General features: G+C 32.4%; 2 protein-coding genes across 2 annotated transcripts; both read right to left on the bottom strand.

Annotated features, from left to right (window-relative positions):
* Positions 1–642: 642 nt before the first annotated feature.
* Positions 643–13,544, bottom strand: LOC123196714 (2-isopropylmalate synthase 2, chloroplastic-like). Its single transcript, XM_044610806.1, has 12 exons — positions 12,700–13,544; positions 11,471–11,684; positions 11,307–11,387; positions 10,230–10,322; positions 7,300–7,386; positions 4,667–4,767; positions 3,938–3,971; positions 3,771–3,845; positions 3,173–3,256; positions 1,502–1,636; positions 1,170–1,315; positions 643–1,072 (listed from the first exon to the last, which is right to left on the bottom strand). The coding sequence occupies exons 1-12, from the start codon at positions 13,383–13,385 to the stop codon at positions 940–942; spliced, it is 1,869 nt and encodes a 622-aa protein (XP_044466741.1). The 5' UTR covers positions 13,386–13,544; the 3' UTR covers positions 643–939.
* Positions 13,545–17,898: 4,354 nt separating this feature from the next.
* Positions 17,899–24,189, bottom strand: LOC123196663 (plant UBX domain-containing protein 11-like). Its single transcript, XM_044610727.1, has 10 exons — positions 24,010–24,189; positions 23,690–23,789; positions 22,706–22,758; positions 22,508–22,589; positions 21,553–21,618; positions 21,379–21,446; positions 20,273–20,470; positions 19,656–20,175; positions 18,826–19,083; positions 17,899–18,350 (listed from the first exon to the last, which is right to left on the bottom strand). Exons 2-10 carry the CDS (start codon positions 23,787–23,789, stop codon positions 18,130–18,132), a joined length of 1,566 nt encoding a protein of 521 aa, XP_044466662.1. The 5' UTR covers positions 24,010–24,189; the 3' UTR covers positions 17,899–18,129.
* Positions 24,190–26,919: the final 2,730 nt, after the last annotated feature.

The raw sequence follows: 26,919 nt of genomic DNA, 5'->3' as shown, positions 1-26,919 counted from the left end.
GAAAGGGTATTTTTGACACAAAATCTAAGTTTTGCTTAAAAACGTGTAATAAAATTTTTGTTGGCTTAAAAAGGTATTAGCAGGAAAAAAATATCTATTTTAATTAATTTTTCTTTTCTTTTTTTTAAGATGATTATTTAATATATAATTACATATTTATATTTATATTTATTTTTTATTATATTATTTATTTTACATTATAAAATTCAATTATAAATTCTTTCTCTATATTTTTTTTCTTTCATTAAACTAGTAACAATTTGATAAAATAATTTTAACCTTTCATTTATGTTTTGAAAATATTAATAACATTAAATTGAAGGGGAAAGTAAAATGAGAAGTATAATAAAAAAATATTAATTTAATTTTTAGATTTTTTTAATTATTTTATTTTAAAAAGGTGTATCATATTATACAAGAAGATACACAATACAAAATATAAAAAATAAATTTTTAATACACAAACTGATAAATTTTCATTTATACACTTCCAGAAACCAATTTCAAGACCTTATTGTACTATTATAACTTCGTTTGAATAATGATCAATAGTTAAAACAAATTATACAAAATATTATATAAAAAGAATCAAATATTTAATTATTTACTTTTAAATTTAATCATAACAATTTATTACAAAAATTGATGAACAAATATAGTATTATGAGTTATAATTTATTCAAGTCTCAATGAATAACAATTTACACCTATCTGAAATAGCAATTTATGCCCCTCATCATGTCAGCGTTCAATTCACATTTTCAACTTAAACAGCAAACACATCATATTCATACACCTATCTGAATATATTTTGGCATTTTCACAGAAGATACACACATTATTAAACTAAGCCAAACCCACTGAATAATATATTTTTTATACACAATTCGATGCACTTCTACAAAAGAATTTAAGAAAGCAACAAGGGGTATGTACCTTTCAAAATGACACAGGAGTTTGTTCTTCATAAACGTTGGATGGCAACTGATTTTGAAAACCTAACATCTTGTTTAGAGCACCAACGTATGCCTTGACACTAGAGACAACAATATCCATTCCTGCTCCGATTCCACTGGAAGCAGAAGATAAAAGAGTAAATCGCCATAAATCAGGAGGTAGCTGAATGAATAAGCCAACTATGAGAAAGAAGCAATCAGAACATCCAATACCTGAATGTTCGGTGCACTGTTTCACCAGTCTGAGCATTAGTAGATTTGGGAATTCTGTCGCCACGAATTAGAACACGAGTAGTGGCTATTGCATCAATGCCTTCTGTAACCGCATTCATTGAATACTCAAGAAGAGTCACTGGTTCCTGCAAAGTATCAAAATCTCATAATTATCTTGACATGAATAAAACTATACAGAGTACCTTGCAGCAGTATTTACAGTAGCCAGAAAGAATGTTAACACAGGCATCTTATAGTATACTTTAGGTAGAAAACAAGATTGATATGATACCCAAAACTCAAATAACACTACAAGTTTACTCAAATCAAACCTTCACAATGAGATCAACAGCCTTGTAAGCACAATCAACAGGCCCAGTTCCAACAGAACACGCAACATGCTCTTTACCATCAGCGCCAATCAGCTTAACAGTTGCTGTAGAAAGGCCAAGAGTTCCACAAGTAACCTGTTTGATGGGTGCAAAATACAGAATCTCATGAAATTGCCTTCATTATAATCAACTCATACATAGCTAGATCTAGAATAAAAACAATTAAATATGGAGACAGGAGGATGAAACAATGATAACAAATCAACTACTATTATTATTAGGGTTATAACCAACTTTCCTAACATTAAGTATCACCAAGACCCATAAATACGAAAAATCCTAACTCAGCTCTCCCCTAATATTTTGTAAAATATGAAATCATCTCCAGTGAGCTCAGTTACAAGTGGAAATTCTTAACAGAATGTGTTACAGATGTTAGCACTGTCCTTGAAATTCAAGATAAGTAATGTGTTACAGGTTGAATTACAGACGAACAATATTTGACAAGAGAAATCATGCAACTAGTAATAACATTTGATTACCATGGCAATGGTAAAATATATTTTTGCTTATTTATCAGCTTAGTTTCTTCTCCAATGTACACAACAAATTGTGAACAGAAATTTATCCTACATTTCTGAACATCAGTTCATACAAATACATATATAAATGCATGATTTAGAGAAGGCAATTGCATCTGTTGAACATGAACTAAGCTTCTATCAATGAAGGCCAAATTGACGAAGAGACTGATGATGCCAAAACCCTATAAATCATTTGAGTTTTCACAGCTAAAAGTAACAAATTGATGTCACTGAAAATAGACAACACCAAAGCTTCATTCTTTGAATAGTCTTAGCCAAAAAAATATACTAATTCCTCCACCCAAATAAAACAAAGAACCTTACATCCAAGATTGAATACCACGTTCAATAAACACAAATGTCAAAACTCATCATTTATTACCGAATAACATTGAAACACACAAATAAACACAAGAAGAAAATCCCACTTCAACAATGTATCACTATAATAAACGAATAAAAAGTTGAAGAACATACAAAAGAGTTAAAAGCTGACATTTCAACAAACACAAATTGCAAATGAATAATATACAAACTAGTAAGTCCAAAAGAAAAGGCACATGGGTTTCCTTCGCTTGAGCAGCTGGTGACAAACAAGTCACCGGAGTAACTTGACCAATCCAGGGCATGCCCCAAAGAGTACCTTTAACTTAAATGCCCATTTACCAACCTTTTATGAGCCAAAATTAGAAACCCATTTGAGAAGAAGCACAAATTAACTCTCTTTTTCTTCAGAGATTAGAGACAATAATTTAGTATATGCTCAAAACAATTCATTCAAAACAAAAACAAATGTATCCTTTATTTTTCAAATATTGTTGTTTGTTAACTGAGCTCAGAGAAGATGAACGAACAAACAATTCATGAAAACTTAAGCGAGGTGCAATAGTATTTACTAAACTCATTGGATCGTGGTGAATTATCATATGCTGCTTCCTTGATACGCATAACCATCATTTCACATGTCAGATGTTTTCTCTAATAATCAACTACCAATTAGTTCCTCAATGACAGGACCATCCTATTGAAAATGCTTCTAAAACAAAAAAGTAATCAAATAGAATGAAGAAACACAAAAGCAATTTACCTGCAGATCAAGAAGCCTCCAGACAACTTCTGGCTGAAAAACCTCATCTGATACCAATGCTGTTAAGTCTGCATCAGTAATTCTCTGCCACCAGTACAAAGAAATAACATTAAGGAAAAGTATTTACTTGTAAAAAAAATTGAAACAAGCTTGCATTTACATGCACAGTCACAAAAATGATTCACTTTCTTACTCATGAAACAAAAATTATAAAGTTTCTCTGTACTGGAGGCTTCTAGTGAAAACTCTATACTACAACAATTATATTCTGTTTTCAACAATTGACTAACTGAACATGGAAGGCTATTCACCTAGGGAAAGCAAATCATGATAGCATTTTCTGGGCAGATATTTGAGAGGGCAACTTGCCAAGCAAGAATCTTAAACATTTACTGCTATATTGTAACTATTATAAAGCATCAAATAACAATCATTCCTAATCTTGGAAGGTCAAAGTTAATGCCTTAATTTGAAGCTATTCTACAACCTAATACTTAAATTCTTACAAGTTCCACTCAAACATTTTCATACATCAAATATGATCTAACTAATTAAACAAGAAAAGCAACTGAGATGTCATCATAAGTTCCCATGTCACCTTTTTCTGTTCAGCTACAGCTTTGAAACGCCAGAATACATTCTCAAGCTGCTGGACATCTAGCTCATAACCAAGCTGAAAAATCAAGAAGACAGAAGTGTTAATCCATAATCAGAAAGTGAAAGATGAATTAATCAAACCTTACAGATATCTAAATCCTAGTTTACCCGTTTCAGCTGGTCCTTCAAAGCATGGCGTCCACTGTAGCAGAAATTTTTCCATTTAGGTGAAAAATTCAGGACATATAAAAGAAACTAATGCACAAAGAAGCAGAGATCAAGAAAATTTCTATAATAACACTCAATTCAATAGATTACAAAACCAAGTACAGCAGGCACAAAATCAAGAGATGCAGTCTTATCTTCTCATAACAGGTGGTTGGTATCTTAAAATCCTTGATAGCTCATTTATGAGAGCCCAAACCAGCTAACAACGACGTGGATTTACATGCTAAAACAAGGGGAATCACTTTACAGCAATTTTTTGTCTTCTAGTGAAGAATAAAAGGAATACATGACACTAAAATTTTGTAGAATTTTCCCTATTGGTGCAATCTTGCCTCACCATATCAGAATTTTAAATCCAGTTTACCACGATTAAGCTGGGAATAAAGTGTTCAGGTAAGCGAGAGAAAAATTTTAAGCTATCTGAGGATTCTATATGGTTCACCAAAGTAAATGCCCTATTACTACTTCGTACAGTTACATTACAACCATGTGCAAACTGCCATTTTCAAGAGACAAACCTACATCTGACCAATAACAATTAATGGTGGAAATACTAATCATGGTTATATTGAAAATCTTTTTGATAAAAAAAAAAAAAAACTAAAAACTTAAATATTTAAAAAAAAATGCAAAATTGAAATAAAACATTTGATGAGTTCAACACGATACCTAAGCTTTCCAAGGACAATACCAGCTTCATTGGATCGTTCAAGCCCTATATCTTCAGGGGAAATAATTTCATATGTACCTTTATGTTTTAGCATTCCATCCTACAAAAGAGGAAGAATTTTTAAGATACCTTAGTTAAACCAAATCAAGCCAAAAAAAAAAAAATGATGACAAGGAAATCAGTTACAATACAATGCAGCAGTTTCCCAATGCACACTTGATTGGTAAAGGAGCTGCTGGGTTTGCCAACTAAATGAACAAACATATATAATTGACCTAGTATTATCAGCCAAACATATTAATATCACATAGCATGCACATCAACTTCCTCTTTTCTAACCTTTCAAATATCACCACACAAGATACAGGTGAAAATTATATTTGGACATATTCATGGGAAAAATGGATAATTTTTATCCTTACATACACAATCTTCACCTTTATCATCAAAGGGCTTTCAATAAACAACTTCACCCAACTTATGCCACTTCAATGATCAACCACAAAGAAAGAAGAATATCAATATCTTGTAAAACCTCATGAACCTCCCATGACATTAGGCCTAAATCCTAATCAGAGGTACATTCTCTAGTTTGAAAGTAGGCAAAAGTATTACCCTGTAGTACTTTCTTTCTCTTCTGATATTGCATAAAATTTATCATACCATTTTACCCATTCTACTATGTTAGCACCAAGATTTGTGTAACCTGCAGGAAGATGGAATTGGGAGAACAAGTGGCACAGATAGGCAGTTATGAAGGTATTTATGTGCAAGAACAAGAATGGGAAACATGGGTAGTTATGAAGGTAGTTTACGAAGACAGTTATGGGCAAGAATAAAGTGGGAAATTTAGGAAATTATGAATGCAGTTAATGGAGGTAGTTATGGGCAAAAATAGGAGTGGCAAATAAGGGCATTTATTAAGACAATTTCAATAGACTGTTATGGGAAAGTATAAGAGAGGGATTGCAGGAAGGAAGGAGGCAAGAAAAAATTGGGTTTAGTTTAGGTAGTCTTTGGCTGATTGAGGGAGAGAACTAGCCCTTTGAAAGCTAGTAGAAGTGGAGAGAGTCTAACCTCTTGAAAGCCGATATAATTTTGTTTGCTTTAAGTTTTTGTTCTCTGTAAACATTACTATTATTCAGTATAAAAATCCTATTTTCTGTTCCATAATGTTTGTGTTGGTCAGATTGGTTGTTTGAGAGTTAAGAGATTTTTGGGTTCCTAACAAATTGGTATTAGAACTGTGTTTTCTGAGGATGAGGACAATCAATTTACTGAAGCATGAGATTGAAGAGTGGACATTTATCCGACAGGTTACGAAAAAAAAAAAAACTTTCCAATTTTCCCACCTTGAGGACAAGGTGGTTCTCATAGGGGCAAATAATGTTAGGATCAAGATTTATGTAACCCACAAGAAGACAAAATTGGAAGCACAGGTAGCACACATGGGCAACTGTGAATGCAGTCATGGACAAGAATAAGAATGTGAAACATGGGCAATTATGAAGGCAGTTATGGGCAAGAATAAGAGTGGGAAATATGGGCAGTCATAAAGGCAATTTATGACAACAATTATGGGCAAGTATAAGAGAGGGATTGCAGAAGGAAGGGGACAAGGAAATTTTGGGTTTTGTTTGGACATCATTTGGCTGATTGCGGGGAGAGAGTTGGCCTCTCAAAAGCTGATGGAAGTGGATAAAGTCTAGTCTCTCAAAAGCCAAACAAATTAGAGAGAGATTTTGGTATCTCAAAAGTCGGTAGAATTGTGTTTGGTTTATGTTTTTGTTCTATGTAAAACACTATTATTATTCAGTATAAAAATCCTATTTTCATTCCATTATGGTTGTGTTGGTTGAATTGGTTTCTTGAGAGTTAAGAGATTTCTACTTTCCTAACATATTATCTCAAGAAATGAATTCTAGCGCAAAGAAAGTGACAAGAAAGAAAATGAACAAATAATTTAATCATACCAAAAATTTCAGCATTACCTTAAATGTCCTCATTCTACAAAGGATATGTGCTTATAATTACACAAACATCAAGTGAGAAGAGAGTGTTAACATTTTATTCTTTGCTTCTAGTGCAAAAAAGGTAAAAGAAAGAAAATGAACAAATAATTTAATCATGCCAAATATTCCTGCATTACCTCCATGAAGTAATCATTTCTGTAAGTAATTATTTCCAGTCAAAAGCAAACCCATAGCAGAATCCTGACCAAGCATAGTCATTACTTACTAACCCATAATTACCTTCACAGTTTTCAAGTACCAAAATAGCCAAGTAAATAAGAATTTTTTTTTTTTTTTCAGAAGTAATATTTACCGATTACCCTTACCATACATAATTGCTACCATCACAGAGCCAACCTTGATCTTAATTATTCGAAATCCCATAGAAAAATCAAGTAAAATGCCAATTTAGACTTCTTTTTCTTAAGTAGAGAGAAGCTGAAATTTCTAACCATGACAATAACAATAATAGGATAAATGCCCATATAATTATTATGACCAAGTCAATGAATAACAGAGACACAGTTGAGCCATCATGCAGAAGACAAGGGCGGGCCATAAATATAATAAGCCAGTAAGTAAAACATATTTTTTCATGTTGAATGTTAAATGACACAAACCTGATGGATACCACTTTCATGAGCAAAAGCATTAGCTCCAACAATAGCTTTGTGTGGCTGCACATGCAACCCAGTATACTCTTCTACCTAAATTACCAAGCAAATAAGTAAGACATACCAATCAAAACACATTCTATTAACAAGTGCAATAGGTTCAAGTGTGTTACTATTCAATCATAATAATAATTATTATGATAATTAATTTAAAAAATATATGATTTGAATAAAATATTTAATTAGGATAAGATCTTTGCGATTAGGATATGATAGTTGATATTAGGTAAAATATTTGATTTGAATATTATTTGAATTTGAAAGTAAGATACTGGTAGAATAATTAGAAGTCATTGAATTGAGAGAAGAGAGTATTGCTATTTGGTATTTTTGGTAACTTTTGGGTCATAATGGGGCTACACCTTTGAGGAGGAGTTGACAACTCTTATTATTAACATTATTTTATTAAATATTAATAATATTTGTGTTGGATCCTTAACAATTGGTATCAAAGTAGTACGAGAATGGGACAAATTGAAGTCATGTTAGATTCAGATGATTGGTAGTGTTACTGATGGACGAAAATGGATATGATGACAATGTCACTCTGATTGTGAGCGATGAGAAGTAAGAGAGGAGAGAAGTCAATCCGGTGAAGAAGGGTGAAACTGATTTTGTTAAGATAGGAGTTTTCAATGAAAAAGCAATATAGTCTAATGACTAGAAGTAGAAATCAACAGACTTTGGCAACTTCAACCACAATTCGATAGAATCCAATGAATTTACAAAGCTAACAATGGTCTAAAAGGGTGATTCGATAGATTTTAGGGGTAACTCTGTAGATTTCGATAAAAAATTGGTTGTTTCCAACGAAACCCAACTTCCAAAATTTGTTCATTCGCCTAATTGCTATGATCTTCTTGCATTAGGGGTGAAGGTATAGTATATTAAAGGAGAAGACGAAACATGAAAAGAGAGTTATTAATGGGTCATAGCTGATCTAGAATATAACCCAACCTAACTCGCCACTTCAAATTACACCATTTGCCCAAACTTAATTTGCAATCCAAACACTTATCATACCAACTCAAACCAATAACTACCAAGCCCAATCCCTTTTACAACTAAAACCAATCCCAATCATTAGACCTAAGGTAAAACCTAATTGGCTCAACTCAAAGACAACTTACTCATTAGGTCTAACCATCAAGTCTAAACACAAAACATTTTCTAATTATACAATGTCCACCTTAAGGACAATGTGGTTTTCAAAAAGGTAGGTAATGTTAGGATTCAATTATAATAATTATTATTATGATAATTAATTTAAAAAATATATGATTTGCATAAAATATTTAACTAGGATAAAATCTTTAAGATTAGTTTATGATATTAGATATTAGAATAATATATTTGATTTGAATATTATTTGAATTTGAAAGTTAGATATTGGTGGAATGAATTGAGGTGATTGTATTGAGGGAAGAAAAGACTATTGTTATTTGGTATTTTGGACCACCTTTGGTTGATAGCGAGGCTAAGACCTTTAGAAAGGAGCTAACACCATTTGTTGTCAGTATTATTTTATTAAATATAAATAATATTTGTGTTGGGTCCTTAACAATAATGTTAGGTTTTGTTTTAGATAATAATAATTATTATTATAGTAGTATTAATTAATTAAATATTTGATTTCAATAAAATATTTGATTTAGATAAGATATTTAAAATTACGATTATATATTTAAGATTAGGATCAAATAAATTATTTGGATAATATGTGAATTTGAAATTTAAATAGGGTAGAATAAATAAAGGTGATTGGATTGAAGAAGGAAGAGAAGGATAATGTTATTTGGGTAGTTTGGGCAACCTCTGACTAATTGGGCCGCTACGAACTTTGGGAGGAGTTGGCACCTCTTGTTGCCAACATTATGTTCTTTTAATATTAATGATATTTGAGTTAGGTTACTATCGAATTGTGTCAAAACAATGAGATCCGGACAATAATTAAAAAATGATGGAAATGATGGAGAATAGAGTTGATGTAAAAAAGATTTTGAAAGCAGTGAAGGAAAAGTTAGAAGTCATGGAATTTGTTTGGATAATATAACCAAAGAGTCTGAAGGAATGGAAAGAGATTGTGAACAGAAAGATGACTACGAAGAAAAACAATAAGATCGAAGCTCAACCACTATCACTGTAGTCTGAGGAAGAAGTCGTAAAAAAAGCGGTGACTAATGAGGAAAACGACAAGATTAAGGCTAGATTTAGGGTTCTTAGTGTATTTTCAGTAGTAGATGATGTTGAATTTGGCGAGAAAAGGGTTGCGAGGTTCAGATCCGAGGCATATATGATGGTGCTTAAGACGAACAAAGCCAGGCTAATATTCCGACAATGGCAAACACTATGATATTGACTTTTCCGATTAGTAATAGCAATTGGACTAATGGCAAAATGAGTGGAATTTTTTTAAATTGGGTAGAAAGAAATATAAAAAAATTACAAGATTTTCCGATTTTCCCACTTTAAGAACAAGATGAGTTTCAAAGAGGCAGAAAATATTAGGACTTGATTAAATAATAATAATAAGTATTATTATTATTAATTAATTAAATATTTTATTTGAATAAGATATTTTATTTAAACAAGATATTTAAGATTAGACTAAGATTAGGATAATATATTTAAGATTAGAATAAAATATATGAATTAGATAATATATAAATTTTAAAGTTGGATAAGGATATAATAAATAGTGGTGATTGGATTGAATGAAGCAAAGAATATAGTTATTTTGGTAGTTTGGGTAGCCTTTGGCTAATTGAAAGGCTACGACCTTTAGCAGGAGTTGATACCTCTAGTTCCCAATACTATTTTCTTTTAATATTAATGATATTTGAACTAGGTCGCTATCAGAGTGTTTTAAAAAATACCATCTTGCTAGCCATAACAATGTGTCTAGTATTGATTCCAGTATAGAGACCTCCGAATACATGCTCACCACGACATTTAAGAGCCATTACCACCTACACAATAGACAACAAAATAAGTAAAAAATTTGAAGAAAAAAACTTAAATAATAAATGAAAAAAGCAATTAAGGAAGATAGAAAATTATAAAGAGCAAGTTAGAATAAATGGTTTAAATCTAAGTAAAATAAGCCTATTTGAATGGCACAAAATTCGATCAAATTTACCCATTAATCAAGAAAATGAAAACCATTATTTCTCTAAAGGTCTCTCTCTCCCACCTCAACATCTGAAGTTCTAAAACAAATCTATCAGGTAAAAAACATACAGTTGAAGAAGGTTTGACCGTTTACTTTTTGATGATGGATTCATAGATTGAGGCATGCCACAAGGAGAGTTAAATAAATTGTTTGACGCAATCACAATTAAGTAGACGTCTTGAAAAGCTTATGAACAGCCCAATTGGCCTAATGTTTTGAGTAATTGAGTGCCTCATCATTTTATAGCATATGCATTCTGAAGCACCAAATTTTTGCCTGCCAATGAACTATTTACTTATGCATAGATTCCAGTATCTTACTCATATAAGTTGACCATGCTTCTTTAACTCCAATCTAAGCAAGTGAAGCAACCTTCACCAAAAGCCAGTAATCAGTTACTTGACCTTTAAAAAAAAAAAATCTTTGCTTGTTGACTAGATAAATCAGGGACGAACCTGATTAGTAGGATTCTTCAACAAACGGAGATGAAAACACAAACTCTCAGGTAAACCTAAAAGTGACTCTCTTCAATTATTCATACATTTGTCAATTATTTTTAAAAAATGTATATATATATATATATATATTTTTTACAGCTTCTAATAAGAAATGCAATGTGTTTGCCTCATACAAACACATTTTATTTGTTACTAGAAGCAATAAAATTATATTAAAAAAATATAATTTTCCTTTTTGTGTTTTCACAAGATGAGACCATTTATTAGTACTTGAAAAACAATCTCAGAAATTTTCACATTATTGCAAACAGTAATAAACTAACCTCCTCTAATGAAGCATTTCCAGCTCTCTCACCAATGCCATTAATTGTTACTTCCAGTTGTCTAGCACCTGCAACTGCCCCCTGAATTTACACAAACTGAGATGTGAGTTACAATTCATTACAATGCCCCATGCATTCAGTAGAGTTAAAACACAACCACATACAGCGATAGTGTTGGCAGTAGAAAGTCCAAGATCATTCTGGCAATGTGTTGAAATAATAACATTTTCGATTCCAGGGGTGTTGGCTTTTATGTCAGCAATCAATTGTCCAAATTCAGTAGGAACAGTTATACCAACAGTATCAGGTATGTTAAGTGTTGTTGCCCCAGCCTTAATTACTTCACCCAAAATCTCATACAAAAACTCCCTCTCAGATCTGGTAGAATCAAAAAGAGAAACAGGAATCACTTTCAGGTAAAAGAAAATAACCAACATACATCATCATGTTTACAGAAGCTTTTTTACTAGTTAAAAAGAACAGTTGTTTTACTTTCTTATCAGGAAAGACAAGAAAAAACACAAGAAATTAGCTTTCATCGAGTAATTAATGGTGTTATGATATTATTACATTTCAGAAAACTACTAAAACAAGTCTTCATTTCTCTGTTCAACTGACTACTTTGACTTAAAGCATAATGTCCTTACTAGTAAATTACTCCGTCTTATCTAACAATCCCAACATATAAATTCCTTTATGCTAGAGAGAATATTCTTTGATGCCACAATAAGTACAGAAAGAAGTCAGTATATTCAAACAGCTAAAGGTCTTGGCTTGTAGATTGCTTAGTGCTTACTAAAATCCAAAATATACAACTTTCCCCTGCTTTAGAATATATTCTTGAAGACCAAAAGAAGCACAGAAATAAATCAGCATATTGAACTGAATGTACTAGCCATCACAAATACCAGAGAACTAATCACTAAATTCCCAACAATTATGCCACTATCTATGACCATATAAAAATTAATAGAATGAGCAACCGCATGACATCAAGTGTATAAAGGCAGAATCAGAATGCTTACAGTGAAAATCAAAATCTGCCCAACAAAATAATTTAAGATAGTTGTGCCAAATTATTGGATCGCCAATCATATAACCAGCATTCAACGAAGAAACACAAAATGATTCACTAACATACGATTCACAATCAGAATAAGATTGAGATTAAACAAAGAAAACGTGGCTCCACCATCCTTTTTAACGATGTTACCAAAAAAGGGTCTCTTAAAACGGGTTTGATCGAAAAACCAAAATTTTCCCAATTTTAAATTGAAAAGAGTTTTTTATTACTAAAACAAAAGCATTAAAAAAAAATAAAACCTTCCAGTTCTAGAATGCTCAGCACTAAATTGAACATCTTCACAACAACCCAACTTCAAAAAACATATACCTTCCAGCATCTTCAGGACTAAACTCAACATCTTCACAACCCAAACGCCTCGCAAACTTAACCATACTTCTCGCAATTTCAATAACCTCCCCTTTACTCTTCCTCAATTTATACTTCATATGAATTTCACTCGTCGCAATAAACGTATGAATCCTTGGCCGTGTCGCGTACTTTACGGCCTCCCATGCCACCTTTATATCTCTCTCATTGCATCGCGACAGCCCGCAAATCACCGGAACATAGCCGTCGTCCGAGACGGCGTTTCCGACTTCCTTGGCTATCATCGTCACCGCCTCGAAGTCGTCCTTGGAGGCCGCCGGAAACCCCGCCTCGATGATGTCCACGCACAATTTCGCCAGCTGGCGCGAGATGTCGAGCTTTTCCTTGGAGGTTAGGCTGGCGCCGGGGGACTGCTCGCCATCACGGAGGGTGGTGTCAAAGATGCGGACGTAGTTGGGGTTGGAAATGTGGTGGGGGATGTAAGGGGGGCGCGTGGAGGGGTGGTGGTTGAGGGAGCAGGAGATCGACGTTTTGAAGAAGGGTTTGGGAGTGAAGTGAGAATGAAGAGGAGAGGGACTTGACGAAGAAAACACACCGGATTTTGTGGGGAGGAAAGTGGATTGTGAGAACTCTGTGAATTTTGAGGGGGGGAAAGTGGGTGGGGGTATGATGAAGAAAGTTGCCATAGGTGATGAAACCCTTGAGCTTGTTGAAAGTGACGATGGAGGAAGAGGAAGAGGAAGAAGAAGATGATGATGATGAGTGGTGCAGGTGAAGAGAAGGTGCTGTCCAGTCAAGTTTTGAACAAAGCAAGCTGTCAGCAAGTGAGTAAGCTCTTCTTAGTTCATGCTAATCAGTTTTCAACCATTTTAAAAAGGCCAAAAGACTTATTCCCACCCATGGTTTGTTGGAACCCAACTCGGTTACTACTAAGGATAGATTCAAATCAAATTAAATTTAAATTTGGATTAATTTATATATACTAAAGTTTAAATTTGAGTTTAAACTCATCAAACTCGTAAAATTTCAACTCAAACTCAATCTAAGTTTGATTTAGTTCATTTCAAATTCGAGTTTTTAAACGATATCGTTTTAATACATATTGATTAAAACGATATCATTTTGTATAAAAAATTTTAATTAAAAAATTTGATAAATAGATCAAGCTCGATAGAGTTTATAAGGGTTGACTCGTTTTGAGCTAATTCAAATTAAATTCGAATTCAAATTTGAACAGATTCAGTTCGAATTCAACTCTACTAATAAAGAGTTTTTTGGTTCAAAATTTTAAATATTCATATTTTATGGTTATTAAAGATAAACCGTTATTTTTGGGTAATTAATTAAAATAAGCAAAATTTTAAGTGTTTATACGTTTTTAGGTCACCCTAGAAAAGTTTTACCAAAATAAGCAAACCGTATTTTTTTTACCCTTTTTACCCTTATGTTGAAAAACCGAGTAAAAATATTTTTTCTGAGAATGTGCGTCGGTTTATGGTGGTTACGATGGTCGTTAGGGATTTTACACTGAAACCCTAAATATGTCGAATTATGTATATGGATGTTTTTGAATGTTTCGAACGCTTAAAATGATGTAGTTTCAATGTTAATGGATGTCTTGAAGTGTAGCCGTTGAGAGACAAAAGCGCGCAAATTTACAGTGTCACGCAAACTGCGCAAATTTACAGTGTTGCGCAAATCGCGCAAACACTGTTTACATCGCGCAAAAATAGATATCATAGTCTGTGAACAGTATTTTTTGCGCGATTTTGCAAGCAGTTTGGCGATGTAAACAGTATTTACGCGGTTTGTGCAGTTTGTGTGACACTGTTCACAGTTTGTGTGACATTGTTCACTTTTTGCACTTTTGTCTCTTAACGGCTACACTTCCAGGCATCCATTAACATCGAAACTACATCATTTTAAACGTTCGAAACATTCAAAAATATCCATATACATTCGACATATTTAGGGTTTCACTGTAAAATCTCTAGCTACCATCGTAGCCGCCGTAAACCGACGCACATTCTCAGAAAAAATATTTTTACTTGGTTTTTCAATATAAGGGTAAAAAGGGTAAAAAAAATACGGTTTGCTTATTTTGGTAAAACTTTTCTAGGGTGGCCTAAAAACGTATAAACGCTTAAAATTTTGCTTATTTTAATTAATTACCTGTTATTTTTATTCCAGTTTGTTTAATTTCTGCTTGAACCCTCAAATTTTTATACCTTTTTTAATAACCATTCAAATCCCAAACTACGACTTCATATTTGACTATGAAATAACGTGAATTCGGTCATCATGTTTCTCAACTCTTGCATGCGTAAGTAACAAACATGTTTAGGATATACGCGACATTCATTGTATATCGGTTCAAACCTTTGCACGTTGATGCAAACAAAATTTAAAAACATCTATTGATTGACTTGTTTAGGCTGAACCAGTAGATTGGATTGGCAGACTCAAGGAGTCAAAGCTCTTGATTGAATTAATTGATCGATTTGATTTGAATTCAATCAACTGAATTTTAGAACCTACCATCACATTCAATCTTAATGGGTTTCAAGGGCATGAACGTCCTTCTATGGCTCAATCAATTATTGTGCCAAAAATTGTATAATAACACAAGATCTAACACCACAACAGGAGATTGAATGAAATTAGATATATCAATCGAGTTGGCTAAATAGAGGCCCGCCCAGAAGCTCAAAATTTTGGTCTGATCCAGTATTATAATATATTAGGCCTGAACTATAGACCTTTCAGATTGAGCTATGGACTTTAATATTAGGCTTATGGACTAGCTCGGCTTGGGCCTATACTGTTTAAAAATTGAGAAAAAAAATTAAAAGAAAATGGCAGAAGCAAGGCTTCTACGCAGAAGCCTTCACTTGCTTTCTTCTAGCTTCTATTTGCGGCAGAAGCAAAGCTTTATTTTTTTTAAATTTTTTTCTATATAACCCAATTCAAATATTTTTTATTTCTAATTTTATTTATAAATTTCTCAATCTCAATTATTTCATTATATTTTTAATCTCATTTTCTCTCTTCAACTCTCTTTAAAAAACTATCTGAATTTGTAAATAATAATTCTTTGTATTTATAATTTAATTTTCATTTCAATTTTATTATTACAAAATATTACAAATGGATTCAATGTCAAATGAATCTAATATCAAATGAACTCAAAAATTTGGATGTTAAAGACGAATAGATAAATGATATATATATATATATATATATATATATATATATATATATATATATATATATATATATATATATATATATATATTTGTAATACATAATATGTAAATTAATTTATTTGTACTATGTTATAATCTTATAATATTTTTTATCATGTAACCACGGTATTCCTCCATTACAAGTGAGAGATTATAAATAAAATGTTCAAGATACTATTCTCAATTTTAATAATTAAAAAATAATTTTTGTTTAAAAGTTTTAATTAAAATTAAAAAAAAAATGTTTAAATGGGCTGGCAAATTAAGGCTTGGTCCAACCCAACCCCATATATATAGAGTCAGACATTCAAAAATCCATAGGTTGCCCTACTCGGCCCATGAGCTCGATGGGCTAAGCCAGAGCCGACCCAACCCATAAGTCCAATCGACCGAGCTGGAGCCAGCTCGACCCAATCTATTGACGTGTCTAAATGAGATATAACCTCGATTTTACAATTTTAACAAACAATTCAATTAAATTACACAAACCAAGTTTTTGAAAAAAAAAAATTAAAACGCATTCAACATGCCAATGTCAATATGATCAAAACATGCAAATTCACCGAAAATTTTATTATATGTATACAAATATCCTATAGCTTTGATACAACTGAACAGTTTTCATGATCCCTATTTGAATATTCAAATTACATCAAGATTGTAATTATAAAAATTCTTCCAAATAGGCAACCATTGTTCTAGTCCCTTGATAACAATTTTGGAGCTACTCAATCAAGGTTTGTTTTTTATTTTATGGCAGAAATCGTGACTTTAAAAAACGCCTTCATAGATCCTAATCTTTCACCACCGGTTGACCGTTCACCATCCCTTCCCTTCAATTTGTAAGCTACTAAAATCACCTTTTTTGTCAACCCTATATGCATGATGTCAAAAAAATCGTTCTACTGCTTAGATCCAATAAAGGAATTGCTCAACACAACTACACCGCTAACATTTGGGAGATTTGTCTTGATCTTGTAAGGCTTATGGATTTGGTGGATCCACTTTCCTCTTGGTTGAGTGGTTCAGGATTGTTATCTCCAACAAATTCCTCTTCTAATTCGGGTTCAAGTTATGACGGACGGGGCTGCATTAGTCTGGGGAGCATGGGAATGGCCCTTTGTAGGCTCTCTCCATAGTCCCTGCTAATGTCGCAATCCTTTGTTCCAAACTATTACACCAATTTTGGTCTTTTCCTTAATCATCTCAAGACAGTGTTTTAATATCATCTGACGCAGGACAAGTATTGCTGGACTTATGATTTCATTTACAAAGACAAATTGTGTTGAATATCATTCAATGATACGAAAGATAAACAAGAAATCAACGGCAAATTTGCATCGAATTCTTCACTTGAAATTGATGAAAAATACAAAGATTCCTGCTGCCTTATATAGGTGTTAATTTTCTACTTGGACTAGAAAACTATGATTCCTTGAATTAGGATAACTCTGTTAAAAGAAAATAAATTTAACTGAAAATTGATTCTCATATTCTAGGGACTCTAAGAAGCAAACTTTCATTAAACTTGAGCTTTCCTAAATGCAAAAGACTCCTACCGCACTTTATTCTATTAATGGACTCAAGTTAGGACACTTAACAACTTCTACTTAAAATAAGACCCAAGTTAATTAACCATTAAAACTTAATACAATGGCAAAACTAGCATTAATTAAAGACCCAATCTAGGACTTGTTCTACATGGCTTGTATTAACTCCACACGTGTGTATCAACATGCTACTTTGTTATGTCACACGTCTTCCACCCTACCTTCCTTTTGTCTTGTGTCTTCAATACTTTCTTCCCTCCCACCCTTTTCCCGGTTATCCATTAAAGGAGAATAAAATTTACCCTTTCCAGGTTTTGAAATTAAAAAATAAAATAAATCTAATGACAAAAGTAACTCCATCATGAAATAAATAATCAACAATTCTAGCTAAATGCATCAAGCAATTGCAAAGGGAAATATTATACTAGTACATATAAATAGTAGCTATATTCTCTGTTTGAACAGCAGGAAGTCTAACAGAAATATTATGAGCTTTTGGTTATGACTATGTGCGATAGTTTTATTTAATAATCAAATGCTACATTAAAGCCGTTTGAAAAAACAAAAAAGATGGAAGCCAAATTCTTACACATAATTGAGGCCTCAGAAGCCTTTCAGGTGAGTCTACTCAAACTTTATTTGCCACCGTTGTCACCACCATATTGTGTGGAATTTCCATTCCAGAAGGCATTTCTATCACTGAAACGGTCGTCGTCTTCATCACGCTTCAATGTATGAATATTGCTCCCAAAACCAGAGGTGGTCTGTGGCCTGTTCTTACTGGTGCTTCTGCTAGATGAAGTTCTGTCATTCATCTCTCTTGTAGCAAGGTTATTTCGAAGTGCAGGATTTGGACCTACAAGAATATGAAAGAGGCATGTGCAATGAGAACTTTTGCTGCAACTGGCTTCAAATAAAGCATTTGAAAAGAGATCATAACCGTAAAGTCTCAAACTTTAACCAAACATCCAACTGGACGGACAAGAAAACAAAAAATTCAAAATCAGAAGATTTTTTTATTGGATATAGTTTCCACCAAAAAGCTTGGAACCCAAGGAAGACATACTGATACCAGTACAGGTAGGACATTCCACTACTTCATCCACATTCCATTCAAATTTTCCACATTAAATTGCAATGTCCTATAGAAGTTTGACTTAATTTATTTTAATTTTTTTTCAAAACATTCATTTGCTTTTGCCAAGATTTCAGCACTTACCAGTCAATATGTTTCATGCAAATGAAGCTAATGGAAACTAAAACTTTTAGACTCCAATGATCTTATAGTTAGCAGAATATAAGCGATACCAAAGAATGTGAAGTGAACTCACTGTATTCCCATACGCCAGTTTGAGAATCTTGTCCTGAACTTGACAAGTTTGTTCCACCTCTGAAATAGGTAAAAGGATTCACATATGACAACATTCTTTGAACATATCCAAAATAGCCCCCATCAGTTGCATTGGAGGAATGAGGATTAGTTGTAGAATTGGTTTTCTCAAACGATGGAGATGAAGCTTTCTGACGTGGAACTACTATCAGTGCTTGTCTTTTAAACAAACTCAACTCCAATAATGATTTGCTTAAATCTGTAGCAGGTTAAAAAAGACAACAGTGAATTTCCAAATATAATGTTTGCCCACAAATGTATGAAGTGGTGTAAAAAGAGAACGGTTTATAATTGAAAATAGTGAGTTCTTAATAACAATAGCAATCCCCAATTTAACAGAGAATGAATTTTATAAGTATTCAGACCACATAGATAAAACAACACAGAGAATGCATCAAGGTACTGAAATGATAATTTCGCTCCATAAAGCTTACACTAGCAAAAGATTTCTTTTTTTTTTTAAGAAAATAATATTCTAAGATGACCCACTAGCATCTAGAAAGGCACTTCATTAAAGATTCACAAGCATGAAAGAAAGAAGTTGATTGATACACAACTTATGAGGCTTCATAGCTCATGTAGTTTGCACACAAGTGAAAAAAAGTAATTTGCAAACAAGTAAAAAAATCTGGCTGTTCTGATGCTTTCAAGCAATGTAATCAATGCCCAAAATAAGAAAAAAGACGGAGCACCATTAGCAGTACATTCTTGTACAAGCATATCCTCATTAAAGTAGCATCTGAAGCAAAACTCAATGTAATGTTTTCATACCTTCATCACTGAATACTCTGCGAGGATATGGAACAGCAAGATCATACGGGCCTAGGCCACTTGATTGGTTATCCACATAATCTTTCACCATCCTTAAACTGCTAGTCACATCAAATTTCTCTCGTAGGCTAACACCATCAGGTAATCGGATATTCAAATGAACATCACTTGATTCACTGACTTTACCACAATCACCCAGTAGCTTAACCTTCTCATCATCTTTGTCCTCTGTTTTTTCACATTGCACAACTTCCACAGCTCCAGCAGAAATTACTTTAGGAGGTACTTCAAGAGCACCATAATGATGATCGATATTTTGTTTGATGGCAGGGGAAAGGACAGGGGCTACATTGAAAGATGCATGTTCAGTGCTAGAACTACTTGGCTCTGCCATTACAGTACCACAAGAATCCTTTACTGCTTCAGAGGAGGAGGTTGAGGGCTGATCTTCGAAACTCCCTGACTGCCTGTCACTTACAAATTCCAAAGAAGTCTTGACACCCATTTCAGTATTATTTTCCTGTTGATGCATGAAAATCAAAATTTAAACAACTTATCGACATACAGTTTAAAGAGACCAAGGTGATTAAAACAGTAACTATTAAAATAAAGTAAACCTTTGCCATCTCAGATACAACAGATGATGTAGCCTCAGAGGATTGGACATTTGTTTCATTTTTCTGCGATGTTGTTGATGGAACAGTTGTACCCGAAGAACCTGGCTGCTCAGATGTGCCAATAGCAGAAGTCCCAAAAGTGGGCGGTTCAGATTTCTTTGAAGCAAGAGCAGCAGACAATACTGTTGCAGTTGTTTCCTGCATAATTTCAACCAGAAAGTAAAAACCTTTAATCCAGTTTTCTAATGAGCCCAAATCATGTGATTGACATGGGAAGGCAAACACCAACGTATCAATGATAAAGGTGCAAAAAAACTTTCGATATATAAATAAATTAATTACGAAAAAAGACATAAAAAAACACAAGGATGCATACAAACCTCCCTGGTAATCATGTTGAATTTAATGAATTATCAAACATGCCATTAATGGTCAGAAAGTTGCTCAAAGATTTTTCTCTCAATTTTTCTCTCCTTTATAGTTAGTTTCTATGAAAATAACACTCTCACTAATCTCTATGCGTTTCCCTTTCTAATTATTTTCTAAGCCTATCCTTTTAGTCTCCTCTTCTTCTCGCTTTCTTCTTCTGCACTACACCATTTTCCCTAGACCATACAAACTTGTCTACAACTCATCCCAGTTTTTAGCACTTAAGTATGACAAAGATAAACTTGGACAAGCATGCAATTTCAAAATATAGTTGCTTAATCTGGAACAAGTTAAGTATGAATTAAAGGAAATACTTAAAAAAATATTAAAATCTGCATTACATGAAAATTTAATAGATCATAGGTTAATCTTGTCAAAAGTTTTAACAAACATGAAAACATTGTGCCATAGAAAGGTTCAGAGATCCTTTTTGGGGCTCAAGACCTTGGTATGGAACCATAAAGAATTAAATGTGTACTAGATAGATATCATAACTGTAACAATAAATAGTAGACATTAAAAGTTCTAGTTTTCTATGCAAATTTATCCAGCTAGGCAAATGCAAGATTTAAACAAACAAAAAGCCCCTCGGACATTCATGATCATTCAAGTGGGAGCATGAAAGTAGAGAGCAGGAACAACCAAAAACAGGAATAACAAAAACCCAACAAGCATACCTGAATATGAAGACTCAACCATGCCTTCTCTAAACTGGATGCCAGAACTTCAGCACTAACGAATCCTTCTGGAAAAATATCAAGCAAATGAAATAATCCAATTGTTAAAACCTTTTTAGAAAAATGACATTCACTACCCCTACTAAAGGTTTACTTTAGCATACAAAAACATACCACTTTTCCAAACTTGTAAACCATTGTATCCTACAGCCGTTATACAAGGAACAGTGCTTTGTGGATCTTTGCGAAGTTAAGTACAGATTAAAAAATTTCTCGTAAATGAAGGGGGAAAAGAACATGTATCCTTATAAGTCAACCAATCACATTTCAGAATTATCAAATTAGCCATGGGCCATCTGTCTTACTTTTGAACTGAGATGTGTTGGAGATAGAAATTTTTTTTTTTCCCTTCTCATGCTATTCCAAGAAGATTGTGGGATTGGAAAGTACATGATGCTTAACAATGAGAAAATCAATAATAAACATAACGATGAAACAGAAATAATTGCATTATTCATTGTACAGAAAACAATGACATTTTGACAAGATAGAAAAATGACACAGAATGTCACCCCCTTATCAAACCAGACAATTGATAGCAAGTTTTCAATCATGCAATCATACGAAGCAATTTTTCCAGCCTCTTTTTATGTTCATAAGGCATAGACTACACAGGGTTTTTAAGAATTTTGTAAAGATCGCGCAACACCATTTCCATACCAAATGAGATTTTGAGGAAAGACTTTTTTTTATTAATGTGACCCACGAAGTAATATTCTGCCTTCTGATTCACCAAAGACGTTTTAAGTACATATATATACCTTATGTTGTTCTAGCTAGTAGATAGGCTGCTTTTTCCTAGAAGTAATACAGAAAGGGTCATAGTTTTTATATTTTTAAAAGAAAAATGTGTACAAAAGTTTGGAGTACTGAATATATTTTGCAGGTGAAAACATGTAAATGCATGCAATTACAATTATAAGAACAGAAATCTTAAAAGAAAAAAAGGGAGCTGCAAATCTTGTCAAGTTATAGATATTATCTGCCATAGTTTAATGTCCAAGCAAGACTGACAGCAGTTTAAAACTTTAATATCTTAAAAGATAGCTTTCACTTGAAAAAAGGATACATATTGCAGAAAAATTTGTAGCATTAGTGCTTCCCTGAAGGATATGCAGAAAAATACAATACTTCGACAATGACTCTGCCACCTGAACAAGAATGAGACCATATGAATGAAATATAACTTTTGAAAAAAAAGAAGAAGAAAGAAAAAGGAGAGACCAAAAACACAATGAAGGATTGAAATTCAAATAAGAAAAACTACCTTTAAGTCAGTCCATGTGGTGTTTTCCAAGTTGACTGACTCTGCATCTTCACCTATAACCAAAGCATGGAAAATAAAAATAAAGCAACTTGGAAGGAATACCCGCCACAAATTGGGAGTCATTAATAGGATTTTCTTGATGTATTTTGTTTTTTTCCCAAGAGGTTTTTTCATCCTCTACATTTAGCAAACATGACAAAATACACTCAAGAAAAGGTTTCTGTTTCCCTTATTGTCTACCCCTCTATATTCCAGAATATTTGACTTTTTAATTTACTTCATTATTTCTCTAATTATTTCCTTTCTGTTTATTATTTACTCAAGTTCTTCCTCTTCACAAGACATGTATTCTTGACAGCGCTAGCTTGGTCTAAACCCTAGGTAAGCCCGCCAAAAAAGAATAAAATTTACTACAGAATAACCCTAGGGTTAGAAAATGATTAACATATCATTATATATTAATCTATGAAAATCACATGTTAGCAAAACTTAAGCAGAGTTTCAACGTAACCCATCCTTCATTTATTGGAACTTCATCACGTATTGCCTCATTCTTCATCCTTTGCCCCCTAGGTAGGTGTTAACTTCCTCTTTTCTCAGTGAAACTTCCTAATATTGTCCAGGTTTGCTTATAATATTCTTTATTCACTTCTAATTGATTACTTCATTTGAGGAAATGAACAAAAATATTTAGTTTAAGCTCACCATAACGGAAGTTTCTCATCATCTGCTTGTTTTCTGCTCACATCTCCTCTCATGGCTTCTTTAAGTGATTAAACTGATTACCATTTGTTCATATATATACTATATTTATACTAGTTTAAAAAAAATATATCTCTTTGATGTTAAATTCAACTATTAATCCTAAATTTATTCTTAAAATTCTTCTCTTTCAACATGAATATACTAGCCACATAAATTTACAGAATGATACGTTAGTGTCATGCTTCCTTTCACACTGAAAAAATAATATAAACAAACTACCTGAAATGTAAACTAAAAAAAGCTTCTTCTGCTTCTTAGCTTCCGTAATAGCTTCAGGAATCGAACCTTTGAACGTCAAAGAGGAGAGAGAGCGTTCCATCTAAACGACACAAATCAGTCAAACAATTAAGGACAGACTATGACCCTAATTTTCAATCCGAAGGTAATCAATTCAAACAGAATAACTCATTCACTCCAAAGTTTCGCCATCATAAACCTTAACAGCGAGCCTTATCGATAAATTTAATCAATTTAACTTATTCTCGCAGGCAGCCCGAAACTCATAAACAAGATAAAATTTAAAAAAAAAAAATTAGTACCTTTGAGTAAGAAATAGGATTTCCAAAGAATTGTTAGTGAAAATTAGGTTTCGATCACCAAATACGCGAGAGCAGAAGAGAGAGTTGGGTAATTAAAAGTTTGAAAGAGACGTAGGATCGGAATCATAAAGGTTTAGTAATTTATAAATGTGGCCCAAGACTGAAGCTGACAGAAATATCCTTTGTCCTCCTAACTTCAACGAAGAAATACTAAAACCTTCTTTCACTCTTACTTCTTTGCTAAATGATAAGAAATAGGTTGGTTTATTATTAATTTGTCACTTCAGGTAATAGGCAACAGACTTATTGTCATCAATGCATAGTAAAAACTAAAACTTTTATTTTTTAATATTTAAAAATTTAAATAACTATTTATAAATAAATTTTTATTAAAAGTTTTAGTTAGAATTGAAGCTAAAATCGCTATTTATTAAAAAATTTTAAAAATTAAAATTTTATTATATTTTCCTTCTTAAATTTAAAAATCTCACAATTTTCTCTTAACACATTTTCCAAGATGAAGATAATAGGAAAAAGAAGTGAGAGAGACCGAGAGAGAGAGATAAGTTTGAAGGGACGATGACCGACGGTTAGAGATGACAAATTGTCATTGGAGAGAAGAGAAACAAATACTAGGGGGTATTTGTCACTTTTCAAACTTTAGATTAAAAGAAAAATTGTGAGTTTTTAAATCTAAGAAGAAAAATATGATAAGACTTTACTTCTTTAATTTTTTAATAAATGATTATTTTACCCCTGTCATAACTAAAATTTTTAACAAAAATTTACATATTAGTGGGTATTTGAGTTTTTGAAAGTTTGATAGTATGAATTTGAGTTTTCACTATACCTTGGTTGGGAATAAGTCTTTCGACCCATGAAATAACGTATTCTCCGTGAGATATGAGTAGAGGTGTCATGGCTTAACTAAGGATCGCACTGTAACGAATTTTGTAGAGTCGGATCAGGGCATTAAGATTGAAATGTCTAGCAAGCTGATCCAATAAATTATAATATTTTAATTTTTAGTTAATTTTGTATCAATATTTAATTAATTTTTATTATTTTTAATTAGCCAAAAGACCTATTCCCACCCAAGGTTTGATGTAATTCTAAACTCTCACCCATCAACTTTCAAAAATCTAAAATTTCACCTATAAACGAGTTTATGTTAAAACTCTCAATTATATATAAAGGTAGAATCGTCATTTCAACAATAATATTAAAAATATATCTAATTTATTAATTTTGCCTTTCAAGTTTTAAAACTAATAACATCACTCCTACATAAAGTTTTTAAGTTTTAAAAAGTCACAAAATTTTCTCCAAACTTAGGCTTTTTTTTATTCACCTCTTTGGCCACCATTTCTGTCTCTTGACACCATCGAATCCACCCTAAACTGTTGTCATCGAAGTCTGTTGGTGAATATCTTCATCCAGATTCAACGATTCTAGACAATTCATCTAAACGTGTCATTGTCCAAATGAAACTCTTTATCTAGATGACGAAAGTGTCATCCAAATGTAGTGTCGTCTAGACACTTTCATCTGGACAATGATGCGTCTAGACAAAGAGTTTCATTTATATGATGACATGTCCAGACAAATCATTTGGATTCATTAAATCTAGACAAAGATATTGGCCAAAAGACTTCAACAACAACAGTTTAGTATGGATTCAATGATCATCGAAGATGGAGATAGTAGTCGAAAAAGTGAAGGAAAAAAAAAACCTAGGTTTGGGGGGGAGGGGAGAATGTGACTTTTCAAAATTTAAAAATTTTAGGCAGAGATAAAGTTATAAGTTTTTAAAACTTAGAGGAGAATATATTAAATTATATATATTTTTAATATTATTATTGAAATGATGATTTTATTCTTACATTTAATTGAGAGTTTTGACATAAATTGGATTATAGGTGAGACTTTGGGTTTTTGAAAATTAGTGAATAAGAGTTTAAAATTATGTCAAACCTTGGGTGGGAATAAGTAGTTTGGCCTTTTTAATTTTTTAATAATTTTTTGTAAGTCATATTAGACCCGTCTGTAAGCCTTGTCTTAAGGCCTTTGAAATGGCTCATATGGCCTATGGGCCTAACATGACCCATTACAATTGTAAGTTATGCTCTAGCAAGCCATACCAACAAAATGGGGTTTGAGTTGTGTCGATCCCTTGACATGCGAGATTACATAAAATTAGACACAAAGGTTTACATGGGGTACAAAAGTTAACGTCACATTGGGGTTATTATTTATGAGAAATTAATTAAAATAACATAATTTTAATTTTATTAAACAATATTAACCAATTCTATATGGATTTTTATATATAATCAAAATTTTAAATTAACACTAATTTTAATCTCATCTCTAACCTCAAGAACTCTAGCCTATTCGAACACTTTTTTATTTAATTTTTTATCTAAAAATCATTTAGAAATCAAATAAATTCAACAACAAATACATTTTAATCTAAGTAATTAAACATTACATTATGTTGTTTTTTAGTTTGCTTGAAGAATTGAAACTAAAATTTTAAAATATCTTAGGGTAGGAATGATGGTATGAGTGTTCACTCCTATCTTTCATTTTTTAATCTTAACCTATGTTTTTTGGGTCCTATAGTTAATTTAAGTTATAAGCATGATTTTTTACCTTATTTATATGATTTAGACTTAGACTTTATGTAAAATATATAGAAACCTCTGGTAGTACTAAGGTAGGAGTGGTAGGAGTGATCAATCTTATATTAGAATTATTATTATTATTATTATTATTATTATTATTATTATTATTATTATTATTTGCTTCAAATCTATGTTAAAATGAAAGTTTGATTTGATTTTGAGTAATAATTTGTAAAAAAACTAATTGAGAAAAAGTGGTACTTGTTTTTTGGGAATAGTGGCG

This window comes from Mangifera indica, chromosome 14, assembly GCF_011075055.1.
Source record: "Mangifera indica cultivar Alphonso chromosome 14, CATAS_Mindica_2.1, whole genome shotgun sequence".
NCBI lineage: Eukaryota > Viridiplantae > Streptophyta > Magnoliopsida > Sapindales > Anacardiaceae > Mangifera > Mangifera indica.
This window is presented reverse-complemented; position numbering and strand designations above follow the sequence as displayed.

What these genes read in the sequence shown, in the direction of transcription:
- LOC123196714 (XM_044610806.1), bottom strand. Translation starts at nt 13,385, where the DNA reads ATGGCAACTTTCTTCATCATACCCCCACCCACTTTCCCCCCCTCAAAA. An exon ending in ATTGTCCTTGGAAAGCTTAG is followed by an intron (nt 3,972 to 4,666) that starts GTATCGTGTTGA and finishes TTTCTGCTACAG; the next exon opens with TGGACGCCATGCTTTGAAGG. An exon ending in CTGTAGCTGAACAGAAAAAG is followed by an intron (nt 3,257 to 3,770) that starts GTGACATGGGAA and finishes TACTGGTGGCAG; the next exon opens with AGAATTACTGATGCAGACTT.
- LOC123196663 (XM_044610727.1), bottom strand. Translation starts at nt 23,789, where the DNA reads ATGGAACGCTCTCTCTCCTCTTTGACGTTCAAAGGTTCGATTCCTGAA. An exon ending in TACAAATTTTTCTGCAATAT is followed by an intron (nt 21,619 to 22,507) that starts GTATCCTTTTTT and finishes AACTTCGCAAAG; the next exon opens with ATCCACAAAGCACTGTTCCT. An exon ending in TTTACAAGTTTGGAAAAGTG is followed by an intron (nt 21,447 to 21,552) that starts GTATGTTTTTGT and finishes ATATTTTTCCAG; the next exon opens with AAGGATTCGTTAGTGCTGAA.